This window comes from Antedon bifida, chromosome 5 (genome assembly GCF_963402885.1).
Source record: "Antedon bifida chromosome 5, ecAntBifi1.1, whole genome shotgun sequence".
NCBI classification, from domain to species: Eukaryota; Metazoa; Echinodermata; class Crinoidea; order Comatulida; family Antedonidae; genus Antedon; species Antedon bifida.
This window is the reverse complement of record NC_136230.1, coordinates 30,965,501-30,990,092: the sequence shown is the minus strand read 5'-3', so window position 1 is coordinate 30,990,092 and position 24,592 is coordinate 30,965,501. Positions and strand designations below refer to the sequence as shown.

General features: G+C 34.7%; 4 protein-coding genes and 1 pseudogene across 6 annotated transcripts; 4 read left to right on the top strand and 1 right to left on the bottom strand.

The window, feature by feature from the left end:
* Window positions 1-259: 259 nt before the first annotated feature.
* LOC144841901 (trafficking protein particle complex subunit 2-like) lies at window positions 260-3,279 on the top strand. Its single transcript, XM_078698192.1, has 6 exons — window positions 260-390; window positions 893-997; window positions 1,383-1,468; window positions 1,605-1,666; window positions 2,069-2,154; window positions 2,236-3,279. The coding sequence occupies exons 2-6, from the start codon at window positions 902-904 to the stop codon at window positions 2,332-2,334; spliced, it is 429 nt and encodes a 142-aa protein (XP_078554318.1). The 5' UTR covers window positions 260-390; window positions 893-901; the 3' UTR covers window positions 2,335-3,279.
* Window positions 3,280-4,024: 745 nt separating this feature from the next.
* Window positions 4,025-4,949, top strand: LOC144841922 (uncharacterized). The gene is made up of 2 exons (XM_078698221.1): window positions 4,025-4,478; window positions 4,830-4,949. The coding sequence occupies exons 1-2, from the start codon at window positions 4,045-4,047 to the stop codon at window positions 4,867-4,869; spliced, it is 474 nt and encodes a 157-aa protein (XP_078554347.1). The 5' UTR covers window positions 4,025-4,044; the 3' UTR covers window positions 4,870-4,949.
* A 248-nt stretch (window positions 4,950-5,197) lies between these two features.
* LOC144841923 (mitochondrial import inner membrane translocase subunit Tim8 B-like) lies at window positions 5,198-6,100 on the bottom strand. The gene has a single exon (XM_078698222.1). The coding sequence runs from the start codon at window positions 6,013-6,015 to the stop codon at window positions 5,719-5,721; it is 297 nt and encodes a 98-aa protein (XP_078554348.1). The 5' UTR covers window positions 6,016-6,100; the 3' UTR covers window positions 5,198-5,718.
* A 69-nt stretch (window positions 6,101-6,169) lies between these two features.
* On the top strand, window positions 6,170-16,529 carry LOC144841921 (uncharacterized). 3 transcript variants are annotated; one of them, XM_078698218.1, is made up of 23 exons: window positions 6,170-6,303; window positions 6,750-7,052; window positions 7,231-7,307; window positions 7,707-7,931; window positions 8,209-8,275; window positions 8,527-8,636; window positions 8,734-8,824; window positions 9,005-9,318; window positions 9,452-9,562; window positions 9,684-9,798; window positions 9,893-10,012; window positions 10,159-10,356; window positions 10,622-11,317; window positions 11,675-11,843; window positions 11,934-12,046; window positions 12,213-12,371; window positions 12,915-13,007; window positions 13,124-13,321; window positions 13,493-13,626; window positions 14,136-14,260; window positions 14,466-14,717; window positions 15,220-15,318; window positions 15,614-16,529. In XM_078698218.1, the coding sequence occupies exons 2-23, from the start codon at window positions 6,756-6,758 to the stop codon at window positions 15,691-15,693; spliced, it is 3,843 nt and encodes a 1,280-aa protein (XP_078554344.1). In that variant the 5' UTR covers window positions 6,170-6,303; window positions 6,750-6,755; the 3' UTR covers window positions 15,694-16,529. The 3 variants fall into 3 exon arrangements, with proteins under 3 accessions (XP_078554344.1, XP_078554345.1, XP_078554346.1); XM_078698219.1 differs by having other exon boundaries at window positions 6,744-7,052; XM_078698220.1 differs by having other exon boundaries at window positions 6,232-6,294; window positions 6,744-7,052.
* On the top strand, window positions 14,820-14,937 carry LOC144843851 (5S ribosomal RNA; annotated as a pseudogene).
* Window positions 16,530-24,592: the final 8,063 nt, after the last annotated feature.

Sequence of the window (24,592 nt, the reverse complement as noted above, 5' to 3'; positions counted from 1 at the left end):
CAAGAAAAACGTACATGAAAATTGGCGCATGTATATTTTGTTTTGTAAATGTCTTTACTGCATCATTCCTTACACAAGTTAAACTAATCTCTTAAATGCATTATAATGGCTTTAACTAAAATATTATATATTCAATAAAGTGGCAGATAGTACTTAAACCATGTATTATAGTTTAGAACTTCATTATTTAGCGGAGTACATCCAATGAGCAAATAATAACGATGGCGCGGAATAAATTATTAATCCTGATTGGTCAGAATTTGTGACCTGGAGGCAGGTCATCCCCAAAAGGATCAATTCCTTGTTATCTTTTCTTTTCATACTTCGCCTGCCAAAACGATTAGTTTCTGCCTTCTTGGAGAAATTTAGGACCTCGCTTACTAGGCCTAGGTAGCTAAAAATAATTCGTTGCACAATAGCTTTGTTTCAATTATATTATTTAGTTTAATGCCAGGTCTAACCTACTTAATTTATTATAATTTTTAGGCTACTTTAGGCCTGTTTTAGGCTAGATAGATACTAAACTAATACTGAGGGCGACGTGTAGGCTTAGTAAAGGTACGTTAGGCGACCTCCAGGGATCAGGGGATGTGTTTTGAATTTGAAAGAGGTCACTTCGCCCCTGTTTTACTAAAAATAATTTCAAAGCATAGAGACATGAAATATTGATCAAAGTTACCAAATAGCCTAGCTAGTAGGCCTATGTGTAGATAATATAATAAATAGGGCCTAGAAATTAAATAAAATAATATATATATTATTAATATACACTACACCTGTACTACAATTGGATCCTACTATTCTAGCTAGTTAGATATATAAAAATAATCTACATTTAGGCCTAATGATTGGTAATTGATAATCATTTTACTAATAAATATTGTTTTTCCAGATTGTTATAATGGCCGGTAACTACTACTTCGTGATTGTTGGGCATCAAGACAACCCTGTGTTTGAATTAGATTTCAGTTCACAGGCCAAGGGAGGTGATATTAAGGTGCAAACATTTCTCATACCATACTACTTCTATACATGTTTTATGTGATTTTATTCTTTCTATTACTGTTTGTGCGACAATGTTTTTAGACAATTTTAATGTGTGTACTTTCAGTCAAAGTTTCAAGCTATTCATGAGTTTGACAACAAAGTTTATTGAATTGAATTGAATTGAATGTTTTAATACAGAGAAATATTTTGATTTCTCACACAGTTGAATATGTCACAAGCACATACATTACAAATAAAACCTTTTTAATTTTAGCCCTTTCAATAATCAATTCAACCAATTTACGGAAACCTTAAGAGTTTAAATAGACTTATTTCCAGCTATACTTACTTAATTTTGTTTTAACTTATTTATATAATATCTTCTTTTTTTGTAGAAAGATGACCACAGACACTTGAACCAATTCATCGCCCATGCTGCCCTTGACCTTGTTGATGAACAAATGTGGAATACAAATAATATGTAAATACAACAACAACTAAAGTTAATCTTAAAAATAATGGATGAATGAAATGCTTTTATTAATTGTTATTAATCTGTGGATGTCCAATTACCTAAATGAGAACATTTTAAAAATTATTGTTTTTATCCTTTTCAGGTATTTAAAAATTGTTGATAAATTTAATGAATGGTTTGTCTCTGCTTTTGTCACAGCTGGAGGTAATTTTTTTATTTTGCTTTATTTCATTTATTTTTACAAAGCGCCTGACAGTACAAAACAAACATCAAAAACCATAAATAACAAAAAAAAGATACGCAAAAGAAAAGGTAATCAGGCCTGCCATGGATACTGATGTCATCGGGCGAGTCAATTATTGTTGTTTACTTATTATAACTGTGTTGTGCATACTAGTCTATACAGAGGGCACATTTGTCTTGAATTATTATGCTGTCAAACAAAGAAGCTCATGGGCCTCTTCTTTTTAGGACTCTTGGGTGGGCTTGTTTTCAAGATGGGCTTTTTTTTCGAGATTACTTCTGCAAGCCAAGAGGTTGGGGCTTCTTTTTAATACGGTTTTACGGTATTTTAATTGTAACAAACTGTTTTTGTTTCCTCCACAGGCATCCGCTTTCTGATGTTACATGATGTCAAAAATGAAGACGGAATTAAGAATTTCTTTTCTGAGGTCTATGAGATTTTTATAAAGGTAAACAAAATTTATAGTAGAATATTTCTTTTTTAAATATATGAATATTTTTCATACAAATAATTTTTTTTTTCTTTTCAGTATTCTATGAATCCATTTCATGATCCTGGGTCGCCAATAAAGTCATCAGCTTTTGAGAAGAAATCGCAATATTTGGCCAAAAAGTTCCTCACCAGCTGACAATCAGCGATCGCAATCTAACCCACCGAGAGATATATATATATAATCTATGTTGTTTTGTATGCTTATTTGAATGTATTATTATTATTATTGTGTACTTTGCCTGAATATGGAATGATAAACATTTAAAGGCCAAAAGCTATACAGTAGTCTAAAACTCTGTCTACACTAACTAGTTTGACAAAAAAAAAGTGGATGTGCCCAAATATGGTGGTGATACGACATCATCATGTCCATATATGGGCACATCAAATTTTGTGGTCACAAAAAGTTTGATAGATAGAGGTATAGGTCTGAACAAACATCAATCGATTTAAAATAATATTAATAGTTATCAATAACAGGCAAATCTATATCCAGTGTTTCATTAAGTTTTCTAAACAATAAACAGCTGTGTGTCATCACTGGGGCGGTGTATTCTTTTTTTACTGTATGCTTTAATTATGTTAAAAGTTTAGTAGTACTGTAACTATATTTAAGTTAATTTTTTGAAATTTTTATTTTGAATATATGAACATTTTTAATTTAATTTTTTAATCTAATTTACACAAGCAATGAAGTTCTATAAAAATGAATGAATTTTAGTTGAATGCTATATAAACTAAAAAGACAGAAAATCTTGGCATTTCTATGAAGAATCATTGTGAGTGGCGTCAATTACTGTTTTTTTTTTCCCTTTGTATATTTTTATTTTTTTTTTTTTTTAACTGAATTATAAGGCCTTTTAGTCGATACTGTATAAAATAGTATGGTAATGGGTTAAAACAATTATAATGTTGTTGTTTTCAATATAATTATTTGATTTATAAAATATAAAGCTTAGGACTAGTAACGTTTACTTAAAACAAACACATTTTCGTAGTCCATCACGCCGGGGTTTTTTAATTATTATTTCAGTTATAATGTTTTATTTGGTAAACAATAATAAAAATATATGGTAAAACACTGATGATGAACTACTTTTAATTCGTTATTCACAACTGTGTATAGCGATATTTGTATTGTGTTTTATCCCACTTGGACGCAATGCGACGTACGTAGAGGCATGAGAGAACAGTTTGGATTGGTGCATCGCGCGTCACAATTGGTCCGAAGTTTGGTTACGTCATGGCGTTGCGTGCAAACATAGTCAATAGATTGACTATGATGCAAATTAAATGGGAGAGGCAACCAGGTTTACGCGGCCGCGTATGCGCAGTGTTTCCATGGTCGGAATTACGCGTTTCCCACGCAACACAAATACAAAACAAAAACGTATGTCAATATTAATAATTTTCATTTTGCAAACAAAACAACATGACTTCTTTCCAAACAGACAAAAGCACTTTCATATCTACTCTTTGTCTCTCCGATTTGGATTCAACTTTTGAGACAACGACGACTGATAATAGTACAGTAACTCGTATGTTGTTAGAAGCAACGACAAATGCTGCTAAACTGAACAATAATTTGAAAAAGCTCTTAGGTGACCATCGCAAATTAGAGGAAACGTACCGCCGACGTTCTACATCTTTAAAACAGAATATAACTGTTGTTGATGATGATGATTATATAGAATTTAATCCAAAACTGATGTCGACAAAACGATCAGGAGGTGAGGTGAAGTACAGTGAAATACGCACTGATGATGACAACATACGTCCGGTATTATGTCACAAGAAGGAAGAATTAACAACAAATGTTACCATTCAACATGAAGATAAACATTCTATGTTAGATTGTGATTACACTTTAACATATTTAAAGAAAAGATTAGCAAAATTTGAAGACGATTTAGAAGATTTTAAAGGAGTTAAAGAATCTTTTAATCAACGAGTGAATCAACTCCATCGAAATGCTATTATTCGTGGTCGAACTTGGCGCGCTTTGCTCAACCAAAGAAATAAAAATGCAGACGATCATATGCCCGCCATTCAAGAACACCAAGCGTTAACGTTCAGACGACAATTCAAACTGTTTAAATACATTTACCCAGTTCTCAACAACTGTCTTTTAGTTGGTGAAATTGCGTTTCAGTTGGAACGACAGATTTTAGCTTGTATCTTCCAAAATGAAAGTTTTTCGTATGGACACAACCTTAGAAACATTGAAAGTATGTTGAGAATTTTACCAAGGTACACAACGAATGATGCGATTCGAACTCGGTATGTTGACACCATGAGACTACTTCGTGGATATGGGTGGAGAACTACACATCATCCTACGTTCGTAAATGACGTAATACACTATTACGGGACTTTCCCTGATTTGGAGACAGCGAGAAGCTACGCATTGAAACAAGGTTACTTTTACTTCGGTACTTTTTTGACGTTTAAATAAATGAGCATACTAATTGGGTTTATGAAAATACTACCGGTCAAAATAAATCAAAAGAACGAGATAAATGTGGTAGTTTCTTTGACTTTAAAATTCACAGTTATATACTCTTTCCTCCGATTCTCTACTTTTAGCATTCATTATTTCCAACTAAATCATATTTTTGTTGACATTTTCAGGTTGGTCTACCATGGAAGACATCCGACTTATTGTTCTTAAAAACGTCACAAATCCATTGATTCGCGACACACTGGTCATCTTGGACTGCTTTGAAAATCTACTTCAGGATGATAAAATATTTCGATGGTAAAAAATATAAAACAGAGTATAATAAAATATAGTTATTTTCAAACTAAATGTGTGTGTATTACTTCGTGTATTATCACCAATGGCTGCAATGGCACCACAAAGTTCACGTGTACTCTGACAAAAGTCGTCCTACAATATGAATAATCAGTTTCATTTCAACGCAAATGTTATAAATAGGTCTTGCTGAAAAGCAGACACAAAAATATACATTCAATACATTTTTGGAAAAAGAATCACTACTTTTTTAATGATGAATTTGTTTTTATTGCTTATACTGTAATAATTATTTTATATAGCTTAGTGTGTAACAACATTTAGTATAATAAGTATTATTATGCCTCTATGCATCTATAATTGATAATTCATCACTGCAACTAAACTGCTGATACCAGAACCATAGTGTTTTCTGGAGCTACACGGCACAATTAATATTAATAATGATAACATTCTGAACCAGATCCTACTTTCAACTAAAGTTAACATTTCTGTTGATTTGCTTTTTCTTTTGATGTAGTAGAAAGTTGTAGGCCTAACACAAAATCACATAACTTCGCTCAGTCAGGTAAATTAATTTCATGTGTGTGGTGTCTCCTCCGGTGTCGGTACCCAAATCTTCTTATTGCAAGTTTTAAGGTCCATCCTTTTACATGGTGATGCAATGGTCTGCTGATGAAATCAAACATTTTCTCACTGTCTTACTATAAAATACTAGTTTTTATTTTATTAAAATCAGTACTGTATGAAGTATCTTCTTGAGGGCTACATTGCTTGTTGACGTTCTAATAATTGTTGAAATCGTTGGGTGACTGTGAAAGTTGTGTCAATAAACCGTTCTACACAGTTAGTTAGGCACGTTTCCGTCTTGGAGTCCAGCTTAGCCCCTGCTTTGTCCACGCATTTATCCCAGCACACGTCCGTAAACTGATGGATCTGGGCCTGGAATTTAGCTTTCTGACTCTCCATGGCTAGAAATTCCTGTAATTCTGCATCAGCGCCTGCACCACCTCCTACACCACCGGCACTATTTGCACCAAATGCTGATGAATCAAAAGACATCTTACAAATTTTCGAAAGTTAAACAAAAACGAAATTTTAGTACAAAAATACTCGAGCGTTTAAAAAACGTGGTGACTCAATTGCACGCTTCATCGATTTAGCTTCAGAACAATAGAGGGCTCTTTAAACAAAAGCGGAACATTCAAATCTAGGTTACGCATGCGCACTCAATGTAAACAACAACAAACTGGAGATCAATGAACATAACATGAACAGAAGAGATTGGCAGTCAAATTCTCTCTTCTTTTCAGTCATTTATTTATTATCAGATAACTAGAGGTATTACAGGTAATTATAAAATCATTAACGAATGTAGGTTTATGTGTCAGAGCAGCTGTAATTCTATAAGTAAAGTTTTCTAGGCCTCTAGTAGGGCCAGGCCAGAAAAGAGTCCAGTCAGCAGGAAGATTGTTCCAGGCATACTGTATTTATTTATCAGCAGAGCAGGGTCAGACTAGAGGGGGCTTCACTTCATGGATGGGTGATTGAAATGAGAGTGACAGATCCTGGTAGGTTCCGGTCGGATAGTCTGACATTGCCATTGGATCCCTACGGTTTTGTCTTGTTGATGGGCCATTGTTTACTAGTTCGTTAATTGGGACTCTCATTCTCACATATTCACAGATTTCCTATGCATATCTTTTCTTTTGTTTTTTGTGGTCACTACTGACTACTCACTACTAGTACTACTGAAACATTAATTAAGCACAGCTTCTTGTTTTTTTAAGTTACAGTAAACTATGGCCAGTCCTGCAAACCCATCAAGCAAGCTGACCAGCGAGCATTATGAAGAACAGATTCGTAACTTGGAAAGGGAACAAGCTAAAATACTGGGAATAGATGCACAGCGTGGAAATGGTGAAAGTCTATCCTCTGTTGCCAAAGCCTCACATGTGCCTAAGGGGATGGTGAGCCATACACTTCTGCAGATGAAGGATCAAGTTAGTCTTCAGGAGGATGCACTGAAAGCCTTTCAGAATGAACTGACAATCAAATCTGCTGAGATGGAGAAACTTAAAGCCTCTTTTGAAAGTCCGGTAAATATTACAATTAAACCATTTAGAATTTAATGCGAGAGTGCCGGCATAAACAATGTCAATATGTTTACACATCAGAAGGATTTCCACTATGAACAAAAATGCGTAGTGATTAATTATTTTGTATTCTTAATGTTAACAGTATGTCTATTCTATTATTGTCAACTTTTTTTTTCAGGATTTTTCCAGATTTACTGATACATCACTGCCAGTAGCTTCTACAACCGTCAGACCACCTGATGTTTTACAATTAAGGTTTGTATAGTTTTAAAAGATTCTGATCTCTGCTGAAACTTTGTAACTAAGTTATGTGATGATGAATGGTGCTTACAGTTAGATAATTGAGGAGGATGACATAAATACAAATTTTATAACATACTCTGACATAAAAGATAATAACGTACAGTGCGATAACAAAATGATATGAGGTCGGAGTTTGAAGGCAGATGCCCTGGAAGGCAAAACATCTTGTGTTGGGTGTGCCTTAAAAAAAAGAATTGAATTTAAAAAGAATAAATAATTAAATAAACAAACAGTATGGAAAAAACATGAAATTAATGTGATAAAAGATTAATTACTGATGTTTGTAGTTTATGATGTCGACAGAAAAGGGTGATTTATCCAATCCGCATTTCTTATTTGATCTCCATGCAGACTTGCACTTCAGCAAAAAACAAAAGAGAACGAAATGCTTCAAAACAGACTGGATGCCAGCAAGGCTGCTGCCAGGACCATCACAAGTGCAGGATATGGTGCAGACAGGAGTCTCAGCATTCCAAGAAGTCTAGCAAGGTCAAGGTCATTGACCTCATTCCCTAACACCCACAGTGATGTTAACATGTTACCTTTTATACCGTTCAATCAATCACATGAAAATAAGTAAGTATTCACTTTTATTAACTAACTAGTGATGTAGCTACAAGAAATAAAGTGGTGTGGTGTTCGCAATAAAAGAGAACAATCTCTGTTCATGCCACTGAGTTGTCAAAGGCCTCTGTGAAAAAGTGGTCAGGTTGAAACCCTCTAACCGTACTGGTGGCTACAGCTCTGTAACTTAGCAAGCTCCTCTTTATATGTTTTTGTTATTAACTCATTTTTGTATATTTACTGTATAGTTTCATTTTAACTAGATTTAGTATATTTTTGTTTCCATCAGAGTCCTAGAACAAAAGTTACATCATTCTCAACTACACATTGATCGACTTACTGATAAACTTAAAGAGGTACGTCTGAGAAAATGTTTTATAATTCAGCATTCGGTGATTAAATAAACATACACAAGATTTTCTACAAAAACGAAGCCTTATTACAATTGTTATAGTGGAATTGTTCTGTCATGAAAAAAAAAAACTCTGGCATCTGACAGGATTTAAACCCAGCACCCTGGCACCATTAACAAGCATCACAATCACCAAGCTTTAGCTCCACGTTACATAATAAGATAAATTACTTTGCTTTTTTCATCAAACTGTAGCTTACAGAGGTGTCTGAGCAACAAAAGTCAAATTTCCGGCAAGCTATTGAAGATTTGCAGACCAAATTAACTGAGACGGTTGTTGGCAGAGATTCACTTCTTGACATGAGGTTTGTTTGTGCTCAAAACAAAATATTCATACAAAGAATGAACATCTCTCCTATTATTTATTAAAGTAAACTCACTTAAATTTCACTTATTTTATAGAAAAACAGAAGCTGATGAGCAAGGAAAGATGATCAAGAAACTGCGAGAATCGTTGAGAGAGGCTGAAGAAGAGGCTAAGAAAAATGACCAGGTTGGTCTAAATAGATTTTTAAAAAAAAGATTATTGTTTTTTTTTTACATAGCACCATCAGCTAGTGTTGATTAATTTCCCATCTAGATTTTAGCTCAAATGTCCAGTAGGTATGACATACCATGTGTGTCAAAATGTTTTTCTTTTATGAAAGTTAAGATAAATTTAATTTATTGGTAGGCCTGCCGTGAGTCAACCTCCAAGGTGGAGGTACTACAGAGCAGCCTGACAACATCTAACGCTGTCCTAGGCCAGATTAGACATCAAGCACGAGCAGAAAATGATCGCAGAGGCAAAGAAATTCTCACAAAAGACATCATAGATGGAAATGATGTCTGTAACATTTCTAGTATGCTTCAGATGCTGTTTGAAAACTCACAGAAAGAGATAAAAGAGTTACGAGAAACATTAGAAGAACGAACAGCAAAGTTTAATAATGAATGTGAAACCTATGAAACACAGCTACAAACTATACAAACAGAATCCAGAAACAAGTATGTTTGGTTTATTTTTCGAATTATGATTTTACCTCATTTACTTCTCATATTCTTAATTCTACCTTAATTTTACATTTAATGCATACATTTTTTGTTAAATACAATTTTTGTTAAATACATTTTTTGTTAGAATCAACCAGTTATCAGAAGAACATGAAAAGCAAATGAATGCTGCCACCGAGAGAGCAATGAATGCAAGAAAACAATCACTTAGTCTCCAATCCCAGCTGACTCAGTTACAGTATGTTTAGTACCAACTATTTGAAATATTTATATATGGCACATTCATGTGTTAGAAAAATGTTGGAATATGGTGCTGTAGATGTGTATTTTGAATTTATAGCATTTTCTTTACGTTTCAGAGAAATGATGCAGGAGAAACTGGACCAGAGAGAACAAACTGTAAAGACTTTAGAACAACAGTTAACGCAAGTGAAGAAAAGTGACCAAGATCTGTTGTCCAGTTGGTCTCAGAGGGTATGTTAAGAAAATAATCATTCCAAATTTCTGTGAGTTCTGTGAAAATGTGTCCTATTCCAGTAAACAAAACTTTGACATTTTTATTTCGCAGAATAACAATTTAAGCGCTGAGACTGAACGATATCGAAATCAATTAAAAAGTTTGGAAGACGAGCGGAATACCCTTCAAGCCAAAGTGTTGGAACTTACAGAACAAGTTGATAATCAAAAGGTAGTAACAGTATAATACTTACAAGTGCACATCTAAATACATGGTCCCTCTCCATAGTGAATCACTGTTTGTGTGATAACATTGGAGTTTAGACTCTAGTTAATCATATAACCCTTTGGTAAAGCTAGATTTCAACTTCTCTACAGGATGCTCTTTATCGGGCTGAAGAGGAGATTTCTTCTGGCAGAGAACAGAACAACAGATTGTGGAAAATAGAAGAAGAGAATAACAAACGTTGTGAAGACATTCAGGCTCAGCTTGAGAATAAACTGATAGAGATTGCTGACTTGCATCGAAATATTGAAAGTATAAGGGAGGAGTCTAAGAAAGATTTAGTGGAAAAGGTTTCTATAGAGTATACAATAAATATAATATGGCACTGCAGGTTGGTGGTTAACATACTTGCTTAGAGTCCTGTGTTCAAATCCTGTCACAATACCAAAATTGTCCTCATGGCCAAAAATTGGACCACTACTGAAGCCTGACACAAGAGTAGTATATAAAACTTTTGATGTATGCATGTCAAAATTATAAGTATTTTTGTATGATAGTATTTCTTTTTATAATTCTTTTTCAAGCTCTTTGTAATTTTGATTTTGTGCATTATAGGTGAATTCTGTAGAGAAAGATTTACAGCAGTCAGCACAAGACCAAGCCAGCGACTTGATTACAAAATACCAAGATTTATTGCAGATGTACCAGAGACAAACAGAAGAAAAGGAGCAACAGAAAATTACCTTAGATAACCTTCTAGAGCATAGAACTCGTACAGAGGCAGGCCTAGCTGAGGCTCAAACAGAGCTTAAGAAATGCAACGTGGAAAGTGAACAGTTTAGACGCAATCTTGAAGAAAAAGAACAAGACTTTGAGATCTTGAAACAAGAGCGTGATCATTACTTTAATCTCTTAAAAGAAAGGAATGAAGAGGTGAGCAAGTTAAAAACACTAAATGATCAAATGAACATCCAGATGAAGGAAGGAGAGAAGCATTTTGAAGATTTCCGAAAGCAGAATGAAAACTTGTCACAGTGGGTAGAGATGAACAATAAAAAAGCAAGTGATGTACAGGAAGAGAAGGAAAAACTAATAAAGTTGTTAGAGGAAAAGAATTTTAATAATCAGGAGTTAAAAAGGACAAATGAAGATTTTAGAAAAAGGTTGAAAGCTAGTGATAAAAAACTTGGTTTGCTTAACAATGAGAATGAAGATTTGAAAGTGACATTAGAAGAGAAAAATAAAGAAAATGATGATGCACTAAAAGAGAAGGAAAAGATGTTTATTGAGTTAAAAGAATCTAGATATGAGGTAATCACTTTTACTAAATTGGGAATACTATTTCATGTATTTCTCCCTGTGTGCTCTCTATATATGTGCACCGTATGCTTTGTTCACTTCCATATGTTTTTACAAAAGCTTAAAGTAACTGTCACACCATACAGCATAGACTTGCGGCAATGCCCAAGTCTGTAGTTATTGTCTTATTTATGTTAGTCCACCTGTCGGCTTTTTTATTTTTGTCCAAACAAGCTCAAGTAATATATATATGAAACGCCATATGTGCCAAAATATTTATCTTTTTACTAATATTGAGTCAAAACTTTGTCTATAACCTTCAGCATAATATTGAATTAGTAAAATGGTGAATATTTATCATCCAATCAGGTTGCTTCTTTGACCGAGGAAACTGATAGACAGAAGTCAGAAATTAAAGTTATAACTAAAAGAATCAACGAAGACAAGCAGAGGTACAGAGCTAAGATTGTTGCTTTAGATAATGAGCTCAATGCTGCTCATAGTGCCCTCGCAGCAAGCAAGTCCGCAGATGCAAAAGGCAAGTGCGTTTTCTTATTTACATTGTTTTTATAAAGCAGTCTTGTAATCTATCTTTGTAAACTTCATTCTTCTATTCTCTTTTATACAGCACTGCAAATGGCTGAAAACATGCACCAGGATATGACATCAAAAAGGTCGCAGATCGACTCTCTGATAAGCAAGGTGCATTGGCTAGAGGAAAGTCTAGAAGCAGCACACAATGTAAACTTTTATAAATTGAAACACTCAAAAACTAAATTGTTCTCACAAATTCCTTTGAATTTTTTAAATTTTATTTTAAACTTTTTAGAAAAACCAGTATTTTAGGCTGACTTTCAAAGTTGACACATATTATTATAAACTTGTTTTTAAATATCATTGATTTCAGGATAACAAAACAACAGAAGCAACCAAGGACAAGTATCATTTACGATGTTCTAGGCTTGCTGAGGAGCTGGAGAAACTTGGCCTTGAGTTAGAAGAAGTAAGACACCAACACAGCAAGCAGACAGCGTACGTCACAAAACTAGAAATAGCCTTAGACAAGGTACTTGTACTTATTTTCATCTCTTGTTTAGATTTTTAGGCTAATTTGACTCTTAAGCTCTGTCTACACTATGTGCCCAAATATGGTAGTGATATGCCCAAATATGGTAGTGATATGCCCAAATATGATTGTGATATTCCCAAATATGTTAGTGATATCATCATGTCAGTATATGGGCACATCACATTTTTTTGTCACATAAAGTTTGATAGTGTAGACTATCTTCCTTCTGTCTAGCACCTTCCTGGAGTAATTCAGAATAATAATTAATGGTGTCACTTTTGATTAAATATCTCTGACATCAAAGTTGTTCCATTCATAAACAACAGTATATCTGTGTATTTCGTTAGGCTGCTTCACTATATGCCCAAATGTGGTAATGTGGTAAACATCATCATGTCCATATATGGGCACATGTTTTCATCACAAAGTTTTATGGAGCAACTAGCTTCCTTCTATCTCTAGCACCTTCCTGGAGTAATGGTGCCACTTTTGATTGTTCCATTCATAATCAATTAATGGTAGATCGGTGTATTTCTTTAGGCTGCTTCACTGCATGCTGATGTGAAAACAGCAGCAGAAAACCAAGAACAAGAGATGACAAGAACCAAACTGAGATATAGCCTGGAAATAAAAGTATGTTTAATTTCTTAATTGAGAAGTATTTTTCATGAACTAGACACTAATTTCCAACCATGTTTTCATTGTCTCCTCATAACTAACTTACAATTGGATTATTATTGTGTTTCTAGGAGTTGCAACAAGCCTTAGAAGCTGTTACCAAGACCAATAAATCTCTAAACCAATCTTCTAAAAGAGATCCAGTAAAGGAATCTAAGACTAAAACATTAAGACCGACATCAGCCAGAATGGACAATTCAAAGCAACCGACAAGAAAAGTTGTAAAAAAATCAGTCACAACTTCAGACTTTTCTTCTAAGAAAGACAAAGTAAGTCATGTTAACTAATGTTAAACACCACATGATAGTCAATGAGACCAGGGAAGAGTGAAATTACATCTTATATTCTCTGTTAAAACTAACCACTATACTTTCTGAACCAACAGCAGAATATTGTATACTAGTGCAATGCATTATAAATTATTCTTTAATTTTTATTAGAAAGTGGATACTGACATGAATAGTGAATTGAGAGAGCTGCTTGGCGAGATGAAGACGATGTTGTCAAATGGAATGGTAAACCAACAAAGAGAACCTACTAATACAAACCAGAGCAACTCACAACACAATGCAAGGTACTGTTCACCAGGTTTTGTAAAAAATCTGTAGCTTCTAGAATTACACCATTCTGAAAGGATTAATCTGCCATTTATACACTTGGCTAAAGAGATATTTAGCGACAATCTAGTCAAAGTAGACAAAATTCAGATTTGAACTCCCAATCTTATGGGCTAATGAGACACATCTACAGTAGCTCATGTGCACCTTAAAGGACCTAGTACATCTTTCGAGATGAGTAGGGCTTGCCCCAGTGTACTAGTTCACACACAGCCACTGTCACAAACTCATCATATATATACACTGGGCCCTCTGGAAGAACAGTCTTAGATTGAAGAGGCTACCCAGTATAAAAAATAACTAATAATAAAATAATAAATAAATAATGCTAATTTGATAATGCAGATTTGCCTACTGACTTTCTGTGTCAACAAAGAATATTTACATACAATGTTGACAGTTTTTTTGCTTTTTTTCAATTCAATCCACATAATATGAATTCACCAGTACTCTTGTTATGCTTTAGTGATAATTCAACTTCGAATGATGAAAAATACACCTGGTCACGTTCAAGAGGCTTGCCAACTGATAGATACCAGTCAAAGAATGTACCTGTTATTCGTTCAGCAACTCCACCAGAAAGACTAGCAGGTATTATAATCTGACCAATATTTCACAACAGAGGCAACTTTCTGTCTCTCTTACTGAAAGACTGTTAATCATCATAGAAACTATTATAAAGCTCTGTCTACACTATCAAACTTGTTGGGAAAAAAAATGTGATGTGCCCAAATATGGTTTGATAGTGTAGACAGAGGTTTAACTACATCACTCTTTAATTTGAATTTCTTTTCAGCTTTTAGCTCTCCATTACATGCGTCATCACCATTCCACCACCCAGTAGATTCAACAACAGATGTCCACAGCCAGCCTAGGACAACCCAGCTATCCCCTGTGGAGAAGCTGCTGCTACAACAGCCCAACAGGCAGACAACATTCCATCATAGGTCAGGGAAAAGTAGGGCTCAACGAAAGTATGATGGATACCATGAGAAAGCTTACTGGGACAGTGATGAAACATCAACAAGCATAACCAACTCTGATACAGGTAACCTACTAAAAGCATTTAATAAAACAGGTTTAGACCTGATCTGAGTGGTACAAGTAACATATCTTGTAATATTTCTGCATGCTTGAAACACCGGTTGTCGTATACGGCTTTACCACGTTGAAACACCGGTTCTCGTCAGATCACCGAAGTTAAGCAACGTTGGGCCTGGTTAGAGCTTGGATGGGAGACCATCTGGGAATATCGGGTGCTGTATATGGAGCTGGGGTCCCGTTAGGCATTTGAAATCAGCACTGCTGACTCTTATGGCAGCCCCTGCATCTACTATCTGCCTCAGACGTATTGGCTTATGCCTTTCCTCTGGTCAAGGTGGGCACTGGACGAGAGAAGCCCTTGATCAATGTTGGGACCAATCAAGGTGCTTTAAACACTTCTGGCTTTGTTTGTATCAAACCTGTTAGTGGCGGTAATTATCGCTGTTGGTTTCGATTGAATAAAATAAAAAATAACTGTTTAAAACTATGATTGAAAATTATTGCAGAAATGCAGGCAAGAAATCAACAATATTCATTAAAAAAACTTGAAGAGCGTTTACAAAGTTTATCAAAAATTGGTGGGAATTTAAAAGACGGAAACGAAGGTATGCATAAAGCTCTATCTACACTATCAAACTAGTTTGACAAATGTGATGTGCCCATATATGGACTTTTCACATAAAGTTTGCTAAACTACAGTGATTAGGTTCTCTTTTGAAATTTGGAATTTTTGTTTGTTTTATTTATTTCTGTAATTTTTGTTGTGCCAACATTTCATAAATGAAATCAAACATTTTATGAATCAGTACAAGTATTGGTTTCTCGCAATGTTTAATGTGTACATTTGATAATTGAGATGTTATACACTATTTCTAATGTCCTTGAATGTTTTTATTTCAGCAATGGCGTCACTGATTCAAAACCAGGGATTGAAACTGAAACAATGTCGTCAACATGAAATGCAATTAAAAACAAAGTAGGAGATTCAATGACAAGCAAGCAAGAATGTCCAATTATAAATGTTTCCTGAAATTTGGTGAAAGAGGGAGTGAGGGAGGGGAAGTAGTTCTGGTGGTGGTGGTTTACACATAAATATTATGTAACACATTTATAAGTGCAGTTTAAATTTATTTCTCTACACTGAGCATTTTATGCATACAGTATATAAATTTTAGAGGAAAAGAGAGAAAGTCTGAACTAAATGCTAAAAATAGATGAGAAAACTTGCAATATCTGTCTATTAATCAAATTGATCCTAATTTAGATTCAAACTCGTAATCTTCTGCTTGATATAGCTTGGTTTCCACTTAAAAGCAATGCAGCGTATGCAAGTGAGTTGACCAATCACAAACAAGAGTTGATCCATCGCGTTGTGATTGGTCAAATTACTTATTACTAATTTGCTTGTGTTGCATTTCAAGTGAGAACCAGGCTTATGCAGATGGCCTATTTAATCAGTACTTACGCTTAGCAGTATTAATAGTATTTAGTTGATACAGAATTAGTATTGATTACAATCATAATATATTACCTATAAAATCTACTTATTCTGTGTACATTACATAGTTCAGGTAATTATGTAGAAAACTACATCTATGCAAAAATTAATAAATTTTCCACAAACAGGAAATTTAAATTTAAAAACAATATGATATTAAAACTATGCAATATTTTACATTTCATTATGACCAGACTGTTTTACTGATTTTTATCCAGAGACAAGAAAAGTTACAGGATACAACTTGTTTTATAAATATAATGATGTATAATATAATGATGTACTATATACTAGAGTAAAAGCAGTTCTTCCAAAAGCAAAGCATTGTATATAGTTAACTTATTTTGGTAATTTACATTTGTATGATTATTAATGTGGGTTTCTGTTTATTTTAAGTTATATTTTATAAGTTTTTTCTATTAGAATATACATATTATTACGGTATTGCTATCCGTATTCTGTTATGATAATATACGAAATCTATGTAAGAATAAAGTTTAAATAGCAACTCATTCACACATTTTAATCTCATTTCGTTAGTATTTTGAAGCCTTTTATAGTAGTAGGTAGCCCTACAGTTTTCTAGTAAATAAAGTAATATTGAAAGTAAATTGTCGTTGCTGGAAACTGTATTTTTCGTATTTACAATTTGATTTATAAAATGAACAGACATTTTCATTTTCTATGATGTTTAAATTACACCACATTACTTGCTTTTTTACTTCTCATATGCAAACAACACGCATTGCTGTAGTGCATTTTTATTCGTCTCTGCCCCTTACCATGCCGAAACACATGTCATTTTTACTGTCAACCATAACATGGTCCTATTCAAAGTCGTACAGTAATCATACCTTGGTTTTAGTCATCAAACAATCTAAAGCCTGTTTTCCGTTATCATCGTTATTTCAACGTGATCGTTTTCAAACGATTGTCGTTGAACTTTTAACGCTCAGTACGATGATAGCGTTGAATAATGTCGACAGGAAAACATGCTTAAATACAGTAAGTAGGTTTTGTGTTACATAATTAATACTTATAAATTACATAAATTAAACAAGTTTTAAAGTTTAAAAGTAAGGAAGTTAGAGTGTAATGTTCAGTTCGTGTTTATCATGGATAGTCTGGTTTCCTTACAGTCGACCGTCATATATATCAACAACCTCTATCTGTGTATCCTCTGTGTTGTCAGTAGGTTTGATGTTGTTACACCTCTTACATATCACAATGAGGACAGCTATCATTAGGAAGATTTTGATTACCAATGGTATCATCCATATTGTGAGTGTACAACTGCAGAGAGGTTCGGTTGGTTCTGTCACAACCCGGATGCTTGTGTTCCCAGTTGCATATCCATACTTATTAGATACATTACACGTCAGCAGTTGTTTGTCATCTTCCTGACGAATCTCCCGTATGCAGTATTGATTTGAGTTGTGCATCTCGTATTTGCTACCATTTCTCGACCACCAGTACTCGACATCTACAAGACTCCCTGCAGTTATTATGCAAACAAAGCATACTTTATCACCAGCGTAGAATTGCGTGTTGTTTAGTGAAAGGACTTGGATGGATGTTTCAATAACATGAAGAGTATTCGTAAAACATGTTTCTCCTCGTTTATTTCCACACATAAACGAAATATCGGTATCATTTTTTGTAACGGTGTAAGTGTAACTGTAATTTAATGTTTTGAGAAAATGTTTATTACCGTTTCCAACATCGTATAAGTAGAGTCTTAACTGGTCTGAAAGTCCATCCTCACAAAATACATTCACTAGATCACCAATACCTGCGGACATGGGTATCGGACAGCAGGCTATGTTCGACAAATACTTTGGAAGAACGACCAAATTTGTAACGTTTGTTGTGTAGTTTGCTTCTACAACTCTGCAGCTGTACAATCCAGAATCTTCCTGGGCAACATCAGTTATTGTCAGTGTATTGGTTGTGTAATTATTATACGTTTCTTTACATTGTTTTATCGACAAACTAAAACGATCTTGACGTTGATCCAGTACATTTATGTTAAGTTTATATCGGAAATCAGAAAGCCACAAGTTAGTGGAAAATACACGTAGGTACCAAAATAGAACGGATCTTTCTCCTGCTGAACAATCAGTACTGCATCTCATGGTAACGTTCTCTCCTTCATAAACCGTAACATTATTGACATCAGCATTCTCATCACATGTTACACGATGCAGAGCCGAAATCAAGAATAGCACCACTGCCAATGCAAACAGCCTCATTATCTTCGACTACACACTGTAGGTATATAATCGTTTTAGTTACATTCAAACACATCCCTGATGTTCATTTTTTTTCGAAAGTGAATCAAAACATACTTTCTATTATAGGAACTGTACCATTAGGTACGGTTGGGTTTGTTTGTTCGATAATATCGTTTGTTTGATAATATAATTTGATCAGTGGCAATCGACATATATTAAAAATGAAACTACTATAATAATTACAAAACTAACAATAATGTAGGCTACACACGCAATATTGCGTTATAGTCCTATATATCATAATCATATCATATTGCATATTTTAATTAATCGAGTAATATTATTAATAACGTTTTAAAAGTACTACTATACTATTAAATAATATTACGATACTCAAGTGTTTCTATATTATTAGTTTGTCTTATATATAAGATATAACAATATTGTTACTGGCATAACATTAAATTTAGAATTATAGCTACCGTTAATATTGGTTAAATTTGTGAAAAGTTTCTTAACTTAAAAATGAGAAACAGCTTACTCCAAATAAAGATACTTTGATATAACCATTATTATCTTATTATTTAAAGCTCGTTGAAATATATACAATATATATTGGTTAAAATATTATGGAAGTATAATCATTCTACAGTATAAATGTGTACATACGTATAATAGGCATAAACATATATATTATTTGTCATTTATTTTTCAAAATTATCTACTACCAAACTGGTGTCATGCTGCTTTGGCAACCGATTAACTACAGAGTATACGTGAAACAACAGTGAACAAGGTGGCAGAGTGTAAATAAATGTTCAGTTCGTGTTTATCATGGATAGTCTGGTTTCCTTACAGTCGACCGTCATATATATCAACAACCTCTATCTGTGCATCCTCTGTGTTGTCAGTAGGTTTGATGCTGTTACACCTCTTACAGATCACAATGAGGACAGCTATCATTAGGAAGATTTTGATTATCAATGGTATCATCCATATTGTGAGTGTACAACTGGAGAGAGGCTCTGTTGGTTCTGTCAATACCCGGATGCTTGTGTTCCCAGTTGCGTGCCAATACTTATTAGATACATCACATGTTAAAAGTTGCTGGTCATCTTTCAGACGAATCTCCCGGATGCAGTATTGATTTGAGTTCTGCATCTCATCTTCGGTACCATTTCTCGACCAAAAGTACTCGACATCTACAAGACTCCCTGCAGTTATTATGCAAACAAAGCATACTTTATCACCAGCGTAGAATGGTGTGTTGTTTAGTGAAAGGACTTGGATGGATGTTGTTTCAATAACATGAAGAGTATTTGTAAAACATGTTTCTCCTCGTTTATTTTCACACATAAACGAAATATCGGTATCATTTTTTGACTTGACATTTTTTTCACTAGATCACCAATACCTGCGGACATGGGCATCGGACCGCAGACTAAGTTTGACGTAAATTTTTTGAAGAACGACCAAATCGAACGTTAACGGAACGTTTGCTCCTTCAGCAGTTGCAGCATGGCATCTATACAAACTAGAATCTACCTGGGCAACATCAGTTATTGTCAGTGTACTTGTTGTGGTATTATTGTAAGTTCCATTACATTGTTTTATCGACAAACTAAAACGATCTTGACGTAGACCCAGTACATTTATGTTAAGTTTATATCGGAAATCAGAAAGCCAAAGGTCACGGCATCCTATACGTAGAAACCAAAGTAGAACGGTTCCTCCAACTGAGCAATCGGAACTGCATTGCATGGTAACATTCTCTCCTTCATAAACCGTAACATTATTGACAGCATTCTCATCACATGTTACACGATGCAGAGCCGAAATCAAGAATAGCACCACTGACAATGCAAAAAGCCTCATTATCTACTGTAGGTATATAACCGTTTTAGTTACAAACACATCGCTGATGTTCGCTTTTCAAAAGTGAATCAAACCATACTTTCTATTCCTTATAATTGATTTTGGGTTTTGTTTTATCAGGATGGGGAGAGGGGGTTGAAATTCTCTGAAATGTATATGTATCAAACTACGTTCATATGATAACGCACTAAAACCGATAATATCTCAATAGAAACACATTTTCTAATAAATTTGTCTCCGATTTTAATTGCTTGATTCTAGACAAATATAGTCTGAGGAGATTCTCGTCTGCTGTTCGAAATGCGTGTCTATAGTTTGTTTATTAATATGACGCAATGTAACTTATGTAGACTAGTATACAATCGTGATTTTCGAGTAGGTCTAAATTGGCATATACAGTAAAAGTTTTTTTTAAATAACGAATAATTTGTATCACCTAGATATGTATGCATATCATATTAGTTAGTGGTATTTAATCTATTAAAATGTTTTTAATACTAAAAGTAATTTACTCATAAAAGTGTAAACATTATTAGCATGATTGTTAATATACAATGTTGATACTGGCATAAACAGAATTTAGAATGTAGCTATACATTGGTTCAATTTGCAGAAAGAAATTTACTTTGGGTTACTCCGTTTAAAGAGTTCTCACTTGTTAAAATATATACATTATAAGTGGATAAAATCTTACAATATTATGGAAACCATAATAACAATATATTTAATTGTGTGTGGATGTGTGTATGTAAGTACTAGCATCGGGGTTTTATACAATGTTATTAATTTTTTATAATTTAAATGCATGTTATGAATTATCGGTTTCTTCGAAGTAATCATTATAAATAATATTATCTACTACCAAACTGGTGTCATGATCTGGCAACCAATCTTGATATCTTGGTTCCTCTAAAACATGATAGAATTGGCCCGTCGTCGTATCCATAGATCGCTCTTCTCGAAGCGTGTCGTCATGAAGTCTTCGATTGTCAACAGGCTGTGACGTCATCTGGTGACGAGTGATTGCAGAATTCTGTTCAGCATTTATTTCATCATCAAGTATTTCTTGATATACATTAGTTACATCTGTGGGCAAGATTTTGTTATCTTTTTCTAACCATGATCTCTGTTCTTCTTTAACGGGTTCAACAACCTGCCGCGGCGCCCTCGGAGCAAATGAGGATCTCTGTCTTTGTATTCTTCTTCTATCATCGGGTATTTCGTTATAAACACGCGATACTTTTTTCGGGCGAATTGGTACTAACAATATCTGGTCTTGTTCATAAACGTGTTCTTCTTGATCGAGTTCACCAAAATGTCCTTTCAAATTATATTGGATATTGCCATCGAATTCCCGTTCTGGTGAGTGCTGCTCCTGATGTCTATCAACAAGTGAATGTTCTTGATTGTTGCTATCAACTTCTTGTTCTGAAGATAGCTGCTCCTGGTCAAGTGTATTTAAAGGAACAGATTGACGATTGCCATCAAATATTTGTGGCTGGTCCTCTTCTTCGACGCCGTGAGTAATTGTAAGTGGATGGTTGATTCCATTGTGATAGATATTTTCTGCTAAACTGACGCCTGTAGATTCATTCATTTGAATCAACTGTACATTATCAGTGTTGGTCACGCGTATACAACTCTTACAACAGATTGCAAGGAGTATAACTGTAATGACGCAGATGATGACTGGCACAAAGAACCATAACATAAGTGTCCACTTAAATTTCGCCATGACAGAAATCCTTGTATTTCCAGTTGCATACCCATACTTATTAGATACATTACACGTCAGTAGTTGTTGGTCATCTTCCAGACGAATCTCCCGGATGCAGTATTGATTTGAGTTGTGCATCTTATCTTCGGTACCATTTCTCGACCACCAGTACTCAACATCTACAAGACTCCCTGCAGTTATTATGCACACAAAGCATACCCGATCACCATCGTAGAATGGCGTGTTGTTTAGCGGCAGTACTTGGATCGATGTAGTTTCAATAACATGGAGAGTATTTGTAAAACATCTTTGTTTTCGTTTATTTTCACACATAAACGAAATATTTGTGTCATTTGTCGTAACAGTGTAAACGTATCTTAGTGTTTCTTTGTTTAACGTTTTAAGAAAACGTTTATTACCGTTTCCAACATCATATAAGTAGATACTCATCTGATCTGAAAGTCCATCTTCACAAAATACATTTACTAAATCTCCAATATTTGCGGACATGGGTATCGGACCGCAGATTATGTTTGACAAATACTTTGGAAGAACGACCACATTTGTAACGTTTGTTGTGTAATTTGCTTCTACAACTTTGCAGCTATACAATCCAGAATCTTCCTGGGCAGCATCAGTTATTATCAGTGTATTTGTTGTGTAATTATTATGCGTTTCTTTACATTCTTTTACCGACAAACTAAAACGATCTTCACGTTGACCCAGTACACTATTTATGTTAAATGTATATTGGTAATCAGAAAGCCATAGGTCAATGAAAAATACACGTAGATACCAAACTAGAACGGATTTTTCTCCAGCTGAACAATCAGAACTACATATCATGGTAACGTTCTCTCCTTCATAAACCGTAACATTATTTGTTTCACCACATGTTACACTACGCAGAGACGTCAAGTACAGTATAACCAACATGAGTATTCTGGTAAGCGTCATTTTAGTGGATGAATTATGTCGAGCATTTATGAATGAAAGAGTGAACGGAGAATAGACTTTTTGTTCATACTTATCAGTGAAATATAATTTCTAAACCAGGAAATTGCGTAATTTGTTTCGTATCTGTTTCCGAATCGACAACATTATAGGCCTATAATGTTATTAATTGCGTATAGTTGATATTAGTATCTCGTGATGAGAAAAAACTGATTTTCAAGGTAAACGTATTATCTTTCACGTATCAATGATACCAGCGACAAGCTAGTTTAGACTAAGGAGTAGTGAGAGTAGTAAGTAGTGTAAATGCATTACCACCGTGTAGAATTGTCCAGTCCATGGTATGGTCCGATATCCATTTTCCCTAAATTTCTTACAATAAAAATTATATGATACACACCTTCAACAATAATAGACTTTGTCATCTCTCATTAATGTAAGCATTTAATGACCGAGTGTTGTGCAGTATAATTGACCGCCCTGAGTAGATTTGAAACTCTCATTAGAACCAGCCCGAGATACACGCATTCGCTCAATAGTATCCGCATACACGTGCCCTGGATAAGGTGCTTTTCTAACTTCGTGCTCTTTGTCAGCTAGCCCAGCAGAGTATTTCTTTTGATCATTCTGACGAACATCATTCTTAATAGTGTCGTAAATCGATTCCTTTCGGTCTTCTGACTGTCGTTTAAGCTTTCTTGTTTTGGAACAAATCACAACAGCCAGGCATACAATCGTGATGATGAAAACCGTATTAGTCGACAACAACAGAAGTAGAATGATAAACATGGTTGACGGATCGGCGAACGTTGGCAGGTTAGAAGTAAGCCCAGTCGTCTGGTCAGATGAAAGAAGTATCGGTGTTACCACAACATCGATGGGCGCACTTGCAGCTGCATGCTGATGGCGGTGCTTAGTAGACACGTTGCAGAAAATTAACTCCGTACCATCTGTAGTTTCAACCTCATTGACGCAGTACTGGTTTGATCCCGGATGCTGGTCAATTTCACGACTTGTTGACCACCAATATTCAACGTCTGTAAAACCTTCTCCACGGATTACGCAGACGAAACACATCCGGTTGACATCTTGTTGCCAGAGCTGTAGAACTTCAACTATCATCTTCTGGATAACATGCATGTTGTTTGTGACACAACCTCTTTGTTCTTGATTCCGCTCATTCACCAGTTCACATACGAAATACACAATAGTATCATCACTGCTGACGGTGTAAACGTGACTAAGCGTCAGGTTTGTAATCTGACGGGTTACTGTCTGAAGTAAACGCTTTATCTGATTTTTCTCGTCAAACGCATACAGATTTAACTCCGTATTTTGGTCTTTACCGTCAGCCACACAAGACAAGGTCACCAAATCACCAGGAACAGCAGAGATTGGTACTCGATTGCAGGTTGGGTTTTGCAAACACAGTTCAATAACTTTGAATTCTATAGAACTTACAGAATTCCTACCAGCAACACCGCATTGGTATACCCCAGCATCGCCTTGATCCGCGCCAATTATCGACAATGTACTCGTGATGTTCATTACGTCGTCTGCGTTGCGTTTCTTGTAAACGGACACGCTGTAACGGTTTTGGC